The 10,821-nt window shown below is 34.6% G+C and overlaps 1 protein-coding gene across 1 annotated transcript; it reads left to right on the top strand.

The window, feature by feature from the left end:
- Positions 1-5,341: 5,341 nt before the first annotated feature.
- Positions 5,342-10,821, top strand: RpL5 (ribosomal protein L5). The gene is made up of 7 exons (XM_028177674.2): positions 5,342-5,495; positions 5,976-6,089; positions 6,957-7,106; positions 7,317-7,477; positions 7,750-7,908; positions 8,572-8,689; positions 10,598-10,821. Exons 1-7 carry the CDS (start codon positions 5,493-5,495, stop codon positions 10,790-10,792), a joined length of 900 nt encoding a protein of 299 aa, XP_028033475.2. The 5' UTR covers positions 5,342-5,492; the 3' UTR covers positions 10,793-10,821.

The following is a 10,821-nucleotide window of genomic DNA, read 5'->3' as shown; positions in this document are numbered from 1 at the left end:
GTTATTTAGTGTTTGAACCAGCATATATATTAAAGGTAAGTCTCAGTTGTTATTGGTTTTAATGTATTTGATTAAATAAAAATACATGTAAAAATCTGTTGTTTTTGGGGATATTGGGGACGTCTTAGGTACAAATAACAACGAAAAAGGGGTCAATTGGGATGAGAATACGTGAACTGGAAACGACCTAAGTATAAATAGGTACAGGTTTGTAGGGTTGTCTATGTAGTTATAACAATATTTTTTAAATTTGTTGGTAAAAATCTGGTTTATCGAAGCGAAATTGGGAATAAGTCTTTAGTTGAAATAGATAAGCAATTTAATATAAGTAAGTCGATTTTGCAGAGACATGTAACAAGATCAATGAAATCTCAAGGTGGACAAAAATGTCTAAGTAATACATAATAAAATATTTAATATTTGTTCAGAGTGGGGGTATTCATCTGATTAATCCATGGAATAACCGACACACCTAATCTCTTAACCCAGATAGAAATATCAGCCCCTAAGTACTTACCAAGAACAGAGAAATATAAACCGTTTCTAAGAAAGCCCACTATATATGTATAAATATATATATAAATCCCGTAACTCTTATACCGTATATATATATATATATTGTTGTTACTGCACTGTCGATTGCACCTATAATTGAGGTGATGTCTGCCATGTACTTTGTCAGTTTTCAAATTTTTTTATTGATGATCACTTTGTTGGTGCAACTAAATAAATAAATTAATTAAATCTATAAAAATAAAAGTAGTGCCAACCCTAGCAAATTTCTCATTTCGTCCCAATTAACCGCAATTTTCGGGTAAATAGGGATTACACCTATTTTTGCATTTTTTGCTTAAACTGGAATGCTACTTGCATAATTTTAAATTAGACAACAAAGATGCCCCCAAGACTCAATCATTTTGATCCTGATATAGCATTATATACATCAACAACTAACTTAAAATTGCTTATAAAGTTGGAATTTGTCCCTAATCGCCCCATTTTACGGTACAGCATGTACAATTGTACATGTACTTCTCAAATATATTATGTGTATAATCTATGCATGTACAAAAAATAATTGCAAAAAAAGCACTTTTTTTAAGGGATTTTATGACCTAGTAACTAAGACCTTTAAGTCATGTCTTAATTTTATGAAAAATTACAATATGAAGAGAAATGAAATGAAATGAAGATGATTAATTTGGGACATTAATCAACCGGGATGAGATTAAATGAAATGAGATGAAATGATATGGAATGAAATGTATAATCTCGGTAAAATGATGGTAATTTACTGAGATTTTTTCAGTGTACTTTTTGGAGGATCCCGAGAAGCTACGTCCAGCGGCTTTGTTTCAGTTTCCCACATTTGTGCACTTTCACAAATATTAAACATTTAATAAACCATCGTTATTACACACTTAAACCTGAATAAACACTAAAGATGTTCTTTTTTTTCTGTGCTTTTGTCGTAGATTATGTCACAAATTATGTAGGTACAATTCAAAAACATGTTTCTGTTTGATTGATTCGTCCATTGGATAAGCAAAAGGGACGCGCCCATAGAACTACAGTCAAACCTGGATAAGCGAGAGTTCAAGGGAGCACAATCTCATTCTCGCTTATAGAGGTTTCTCACTAACCAGAGTTTCTCGCTAATGCACCCTCTGAATTTCATTTCGCGATTTTCCGGATTCAAACGCACTCAATATTTTAAGTTGATCACTTAAAACAGTACTTTAATTTTCCGTTTTGACATGATGCAGAACAGAACTTTAGTTCGCAATTGTTTAACGATAAACTGAGTAAGTCCGACAAACAGGACGGTACACAGGCACACGTGTCCATTCGAAAAAAATGCTATAAAATAACAACGTTATTTAGTTCCACGACATAGAATAGGTTTAATATTGTCAAGAAAACAATACAAAAACAATGGTATAGTAAGTTTCACGAAAGTTAAGAATGAGTCATAAAATAGCAGATGTTAAATTTGTAATTTGTTTTGTCATTTGTTCCTCCTAAATAATATAAATAAATAAAGCTCGACTGTCGCTTATAGAGGTATAGATAAGTAGCACTCTCACTTACGGAGGTCCATGAAGGAAAAACGACTCTCTCTTACAGAGGTTTCTGTTTCTCGCTAATTAAGGTTTTGGGAGCTTAAAATGACGGGTCTTGGCTATTACTCTCACTTATAGAGTTTTCTCACTTATCCAGTTCTCACTTACCCAGGTTTGACTGTAAATAAACTGAAAAGGATGAAGGCATTAATGGTGTATGGAAATGCAGGTAAAATTTAATAAAATGTGGACCATTTGCTTCATCTTCATTACTTCAAGCAATAAAAAATATTGAGAAGCCACTTGCTAACCCACACAGATTTGAGCCCCCCCGGGAAATTTCTATCATGAAGCATTTTTTTACCTTCATATATGCATAAAACAAATTACAACCATAGTTTATAAATTACAAGTTAAAATATTTAATATAACAATCTGGATTGCAATTAAAAAAAAACCAGGTGCATACAGAAAACTTATAACAACTGGACAGATGCCTTTTTTTTCCTCTACCTATGTTGGTAGCCTTATGAGGCTATTTCAACCTATGATTTCAACTTCTGTTTGACGTGTAGGTGAGCTCACGGGGCACTAACCAGGAGTGTTGCTAGCACTAGCCCTAGCAAAAGCAGTGCTTTGCAGAATCTACCAACGGATCGGAAACGCGACCCACTGAGAAGATCCGGGGAGAAACTCAGTGGGCTGTGTCTATGAGTTAATTCACTCGTCGAGTCCTTTGTCGCAAGCGACGGGTTTGACCAGGACCATTATACACTTATATATTTGAGAGCGAGAACGGTGACCGGTGCTTGTGGTACCTAAAAGCACCGTCAATAGATAGGGAGGATCCGTAATGACGTGTTTTAGGCGACGTCGAATGTTTACCATTCGGTCTATAGAATCGGGTATGTAATTAAATATATTAAGTGTATAATCTATGTATGTAATGTATGTAATTCCCGGCGGCCATGACAAGAGGGATTTCATGTCGTGCCGCCTTTTCGAAGTGGCGCAATGATGCCGACTGTAGATACTTACTGACTAAGTCAAACTCCAGGTCATTATGGAGATTCACGTTCCTTAGGAACCATGCTGCACCCACGGCTATCCTGCAAAAACGTGATTGGATAACTTGAAGGAGTTTCAAGTCGGTGCAGGCCGCGTGAGCGAACACTACGCTTGCATAGGTCATGGCGGAGCATATGCAAGTTTTGTAGAGTGTCACCTTATTTCGAAAGGACAATTTACTTCGCTTGCAAATCATGGGATGAGACGTCCTAATATGAAGGCGGCACGATCACGTACCGTTTTGATGTGGGGACGGAATCACTCTGTCGAGGGTTACGCCTAGATACTTGACCTTCGAGGCCCATGGTATTGGCTGGCCAAAGAGAGTGATGGGGTAATGGCGGAGGTGTTAACGCGCCTATTAGGGAGTGGGCTGCTCGAAGTGGTATTCGGAGAGCGACCCCTTTTGAAGAACAAATTATGATTTAAATACAAGTCACGCAAAGAGCCATGGAACGGGCTATGTTGGGAATTTCTCTAAGGGATAGTGTGCGTAATACCAAAATCAGCAGAAGAACTGATGTGACTGACATAGCCAAAGTGATTGCTTGGAAAAAGTGGAAGTGGGTCGACCACATGTGCCGTCGCAATGACAGTCGGTGGGGCACAAAAGTACTGAAGTGGAGACCTCCTTAGTAGGAGGTCTCCACTTCACGTCTAGTGACGTCGTAACGTGGGCAGACAGCCAACGAGGTGGACCGATGACCTGGTCAAAGTGGTTGGTAGAGATTGGATGTGAAAGGCAAGAGACCGAAGAGAATGGAGTGCATTCGAAGACACCTACACTCGGCATTGGGTGGACACGGGTCGAAGAAGAGAGAATGCTGTTCTCCTTCAATTTTTTTAAAATAAATGGCATTATGTACCGCATAGCAGCATTATCACAGAAAATTTAATAATTTTACTTTTTTAACACTTAGTGATGCCTAAGTACGAGCTACCTGAGATTGCACTTTCAGATACAAGTAGGAGTGGGTGATATAAATCGTATATAGATTCAATATCTATATATCGCAGCAATATCGTTGAATCCGATATCGCTCCGCACGAAATCTATATATCGATATCTGCCGATACACGATATTGCTCGATGTGATGCGCATCGCCATATCGTACCGATTCGTGAATCGAAATCTATATTTCGATATCAGCCGATACACGATATTGCTCGATGTGATGCGCATCGGCATATCGTACCGATTCGTTAATATCAGCAATATTCGTTTGGTTCGTATCGAATCGGCCAGAGTGAGTGAGCGCACGATAGGGATATCACGTGATGAATGAAACAGAAACAGGCATTATCCATACAATTGTAAACCTTATATTTAAGTCCATATGTCTGTAGATTATTCTTAGCGTATCAGCAGGATACAATTAAGGAAAGAAGTTTCAACTTTCGACCCTAACTTGAATGCAGTATAGCCTATTTGCATCGTTGAATTTAATTTCACGCGCTTTGACCTTGAACTAGAATTTTTGGACAAGTGTTTATAAATACTTAAAAGTTTTTTGTGTTTGATTTTTAAAGTACACATTTTTCTATTTTTAGTTGAATCCAAATAATTGAGTTTATTTCTTGTGTTTGTATTAAACTTTTGAAATCTGCACTCTTTTGGTATATTTTGTAATTTTAAATTAAGACACAAAATACTAAAAACTGAAAATAATGTAGCCAGTCCTAAGCTTGGTAAAAGCATGAAGGAAAGTTTTTTTGATATTTTTATTTTCATGTTCTTTTTATTACTTTAAGATCATATTATAAATTGATATCAGAAAACCAACCGTATAACGTTGACTTAAATCTATATCTACTACGATATTATATCAGCGTATCGTTTCAAATCTCAAATATCATGAATCGAGAAAATCTACTAGCATCCATCAATATATAGATTCAGAAAATATATAGATTCAATATCCGATATTGATCCTCGATATATAGATACGATTCGATACGCGGCAAAACCGATATTACCCACTCCTAGATACAAGCAGAGTAAAGACAGCTAGACAATGGCAGGCCTGAAAGGTTGATTGGTAGAAGCATATCTGTCTTAATTAAAAGTGTATAATGGTATGATATTGTTGACTAACCGTTTGGAAACTCCAAATTAATAATATTGAATACGCAATCGGTACGTAAAACAATTTCGCCTGAAATTTTCTTTCGTGACCGTCACCATTTTGTGATTGTGAAAATAATTGAGAAAAATCGAGATAGATGTATAATCGATTTTACATTTCGGAATCGTACATCGCCGTTCGCAGGGATAAGTGGAACAACACTATAAGTAATAATTCCTTTCTTTTTGCTTGGTGTCCGTCTGTGGACGCCACTTTGTAACTTAGATTTAAAATATGGTGAGCATTACTAAAAATATTTATACAATATTAACAATGTTACTAAAATTTTGTCAAATGTGTTGTATTTTGGTCAACTTTATCAGTGATGGTCAAAATTTATATTGATGATTATTTAGAAGTCACGTCGACATTATTTCTAGTTTACTAACGATAGTTGAAGTAGAAATTTCAATATTGAATAAATTATTACATTGAATTACAGCAAATAACACAGTGGATATCATAGATAGAAATGAAAAATGCTTCGAGTTTACAACCTAACCTAAGTGATGAAATACCGACACATGCGCGTCATCTGATGCTGTGAAAGGTGCAGAGTTGAAGTTCAGTGCCGTGTTTTATGTGTGCTGCAATATTCGATTTTGTGTCCTGAAACAGTGTTAATGATTATTAGGTGTCTCTGAAAATAGCTTTAAAATGATCTATAATTCAGCAGTGTTTGAAATTCTGAACTCAATAACATTGTTTATTTTACAGGGATTCGTTAAAGTTGTGAAGAACAAACAATACTTCAAGAGGTACCAAGTAAAATTCAAGAGGCGTCGTGAAGGGAAAACTGATTATTATGCTCGTAAACGCCTCGTTGTTCAGGTACGTACAAATGCTTTTTAATCATAGTTGGGGTAGCAGGACCGCTAATAGTATTCACTTGTTTCACAGTTTCAAATGCTCAAATTGTAAAAAAATTGCCTTAAAATCTAAATTAAAATAAGCACTGAGATATAATATTTATTAATAGAAATATATTTGAGGCCTTAACATAACAAGAATACTAAACTATTCCAGTTGAAAAATATTCTCTATGATTAAGCTGATGGGTAAAAGTGGAATGTGGGACAATTGTCTGTAGCACACTGAGTGAGACTTGCATGTACAAATAATGGTGATTTAACTGTTTAAGCCAATCTGAAAAAGGTTATTCTACATATATTATGATTTTAAATATTATAAATCTGCACAAATAGCAGCAATATTGTCATATAAGGCAGGTAGTCTATAGGGCATATACTCGCTACTTACTAATGAGGTACACATGTGGTTTATACAAATTTGTTTGTTTACTAAGTGAATATTGTTTTTCTTCAAGCTTAGTAGTCTGATTTGGTTCTTCAGGAACATATTGATGCTTGAAAGGCAAATATGACTAAGCGACAATAACTGATTTGTACATAAATGATAGGCAATAACCATATTCAATGCGCAAAAACAATATCTTTCTGGGTCTATTAAAATCACCTACAGCTAGATTTGTTAAAATATATAAGTTTTTTCAAGTATTTCTCATGTATATTTTAAATTAATTTCAACTTTAAATTAGTCTACTGTAAAGGCCACGCATTGTCGCTTAGTCACTTTTGCCTTTCAGGCGTTGATATGCTTTACATAATATGTAAATTGTTAAAATAAGATTTATGTATCCTGCTATTTCCATGCTTAGTTGAATCTTTAATGCTTCAGGACAAGAACAAATATAACACACCTAAATATCGTCTGATTGTGCGTCTCTCCAACAAAGATGTAACATGCCAGGTGGCCTACTCTCGGATTGAAGGTGACCATATTGTGTGCGCTGCTTATTCACATGAGTTGCCACGTTATGGTGTGAAGGCAAGTTGAAGACAATATATCCTTATTAATATATATCCTTTCCTTTAATATTCACTCAAATGATGAATTGAACGGGCGGTCTGAAGTTGACGTACAATCAATAATAAAGTGCTGTTACATGTTCATAACTGATATATAATCTCAACAAATATGATTTGAATTATTTAAACTATACACATGAAAATAGAGATTTGTAATCTTTAATTATAGGTTGGTCTGACAAATTATGCTGCAGCATATTCAACTGGTCTGCTATTAGCACGAAGACTGCTTCAAAGACTTGGACTTGACACCTTATACACTGGCACAACAGATGTCACAGGTGATGAATACAATGTTGAACCTGTCGACAATGGACCAGGAGCATTTAGGTACAAATTAAATAAAAAAGTTATGATGTTAATTTAGAAATAAAAATTGAACAAAAATCAAACATTTTAAATAAAAATAATTTTAATATATAATTGGTAAATAAAAATAATTTTGGCATTTATAATGATGATTTTATTACGGGCGGGCTGAATTATACGTACAATGTAATAGGAAATGATGTATTGTAATATTCTGACATTTAAAATATATCAGTATAACATTTAAGTTTTATTTTAGCTGTCCTATTCATGATAAAAATCTTGTGTTTCAGATGTTATTTGGATGTAGGCTTAGCACGCACCACTACTGGTGCTCGTGTCTTTGGAGCTATGAAGGGTGCTGTTGATGGTGGCCTCAATGTTCCTCATTCCATCAAAAGATTCCCTGGCTATGATGCAGAATCCAAAAAGTTCAATGCTGAAGTACACAGGTAATTTTATACTACCTTTGAAAGCAGCCTATCTGATAGTGTATGGTTCCTAAAACTCATAAATATGAATAAAATCATAGTGAAATTTCAATAGCTGATATTTAATCAAATGCAGTCAGTCAGCCATGTGAATTGATTGAATCATTTTAATTATGAAAAATTATAAGTACCTACATATAACATTGTAATTAGCATACCTGCTTCCTTGTATATTGTAAGGTAGTATTGTAGCAGTGGTTGCTTCATATAAACAGTTCTACTTAAAACAAAATTTGCATAGAAAATTTTTGCTCTTATCATCCTCCAATAAATAGATAAATCTATTAATTGGACAGCCATTTGAGAGCTAAATTAATGACATGGTTAATGGTTGTGAAAACAAAATAAATAAATTGTTGTAACCCATCATGTCAACATACAGTACAAATAATGCTCACTTTTAAATATTGGAATATAAATAACTAGTGTAATTATTGCGTCAGTCTGTAAGATAATACCAAAGGCTTGCCTGTCTTGGCCATCATTTGTGAATTCTGGATGGAAGAGTAAGTGCAGTCTGAAGCTGCTAGTGCTGGCAATAATGATGTATGGATTCCTGAAATAGCGTAGTGGACTGGACTGGTTTGTTTACCCATGTGATTTAACACAAATGTTTAATTTTAGGGCTCACATCTTTGGTTTGCATGTTGCTGAATACATGAGAAGTCTTGAACAGGATGATGAGGATTCTTTCAAGAGACAATTCAGCAAGTACATAAAACTAGGAGTCACTGCAGATGCTGTAAGTACTTATCATATTAGGTTGGTATAAAAATTAAAAACAAATGCTATAAACCTAGGATAGCAATTTTTAGGGCAAATAACTAAAAAAAGACGTCCAACCAAATTACTAGTCCTCTTTAGATAGAGATTAGTGTCGAGCTTGGACTAAATTATTTTGCAATGTAATATAAGACTTTGATGTATTTGAGGCATCAAGGACCTGTTGAATGTTGTGACACTCGGCTTACATTACTGCAGCTTAAAATAATATCTGCCCAATCTACTGAAACTAGCATGTACAGAGATGTTATTTATCATTATTAAAATGTTCTGCCGACATCGCCCTAAACACGTCATTACGGATCCTGCCGATCGATTAACGGTGCTTATAGGTACCTCAAGCAGGGGACACCGCCCTTGCCGAACCCGCCGCTTGCGACGAAGGGCTTGACGAGTAAATTAACCCATAGACACAGCCCACTGAGTTTCTCACTGGATCTTCTCAGTGGGTCGCGTTTCCGATCTAGTGGTAGATTCTGTGAAGCACTGCTCTTTCTAGGGCCAGTGTTAGCAACACTCCCGGTTTGAGCCCTGTGAGCTTACCTACACGTCAAGGAGAAGCTGAAATAGTCTCTCAAAGCTATCAGCATAGGGAGGGGGAAAAAAAAGCTTGTATAATAAAACTTAAATAATTTATGATATTTCACCCAAATCAGCTATTTTTGCATGATTGAGTAACAGATAACCAAAACTAAACTTTTACAATAATAATCATAGATTATATAGTCGGATTTTTTATTAGACGAAGTCAACTGACGTTTACTGTGCTGTCAGTTTTTGATGAAATAAAAATAGTGTTGTGACAAAGTGAACGATTGAAAAAACTCCTGAATTAATGAAATTGCCTCGATGGTCTAGTGAATAGTTGGTGTGCCGAATTGCCGATATCGGGTACAGGGTTCGAATTTTAGGCGTGCTTTGTACATACCAACGAGTTTTCGACGAAATATTATGTTCCTATAGTATCTACCTGTACTGAATACCGAGTGTTTTAAACATTAAGAAAAACATTGCGATGAAGCTTGTAAGACTGTCCTATTTCTAATACATCATATAGTTGAAATTATAGACGTATAAAATATAACAATTATAGGTAGGTAATGAAAATAAAAAACTGATTGTAGTTACATACTACTAGTAACATATATTGGAGCACTTTAATACAATTTTATTGTAAAATATAAATAATATTCTTTTATAGTTTGAAATTAATGATTAACTCTTCACACTCATTGTTCATTCATGTGATTGAACGAGAACTGATCGCATCACTATTACTTTAAATATAGCAACATTATTTTACAAAGTGACATTAGCTACTGTCAGCTGGCTTCGTCTAATTAAAAATCCGACTATAGTCATTTTATTTGACATCTACTACTAAAAATTCCTGTTTGAAAGTAATATATATGAATGTAATATTCAATGTTGTATGATGTAAGAAACTCAATCATAAATAAATTTGTGGAAATTAGAACTACATATGCTTTGAATAATTCATGTTCTTTACCTATTTTTTGCTTAGTATTTTGAAAATTATTTACAAAACAATAGGTAGTATCCATATAATACTCTTGTCTGATTCAACAATAAGTAATAATTACATTATCCTTATACCAATTATAAATAGTGATATTTTACATGTTTATGTGAAATTATGCATTTTTTAGAACTTGAAATAGATTGTAAATTCTTCAATAACCTATTTATCAGAACAGTTTTAAAACAAACAGACCTGCCTTACTTTGAACCTTTTCAATTAGTCTTTTAAAAACAAAATTTCAATATTGAAGTTTTAATTAGCATTTTGGACATTTTTGTGTATTGATTTTTGTTAGTTCCCATTCTGAGATATTTTATTTCATAGATTGAAGCCATCTACAAGAAAGCCCATGAAGCCATCCGTGCGGATCCATCCCACAAGAAGAAAGAGTTAAAGAAAGACCCGGTCAAACAGAAGCGCTGGAACAAACGCAAGCTAACATTGGCCGAGAGGAAAAACAGAATCAAGCAAAAGAAGGCTTCCTTCATCAAGAGACTGCAGGCTCAGGCGGAAGCTTAAATGCTCTAAATATAATTTTTGAAGCATTA

Source organism: Bombyx mandarina, chromosome 15, assembly GCF_030267445.1.
Source record: "Bombyx mandarina strain Sakado chromosome 15, ASM3026744v2".
In the NCBI taxonomy this organism is placed as follows: Eukaryota; Metazoa; Arthropoda; class Insecta; order Lepidoptera; family Bombycidae; genus Bombyx; species Bombyx mandarina.
The sequence above is the reverse complement of the archived record's forward strand: the minus strand, read 5'-3'. Positions and strand labels throughout refer to the sequence as shown.

Bases quoted from the DNA above. Each gene is read 5' to 3' on its own strand.
- RpL5 (XM_028177674.2), top strand. The intron at 7,107-7,316 runs GCAAGTTGAAGA...CTTTAATTATAG, and splicing joins TGCCACGTTATGGTGTGAAG to GTTGGTCTGACAAATTATGC. The intron at 7,478-7,749 runs GTACAAATTAAA...CTTGTGTTTCAG, and splicing joins AATGGACCAGGAGCATTTAG to ATGTTATTTGGATGTAGGCT.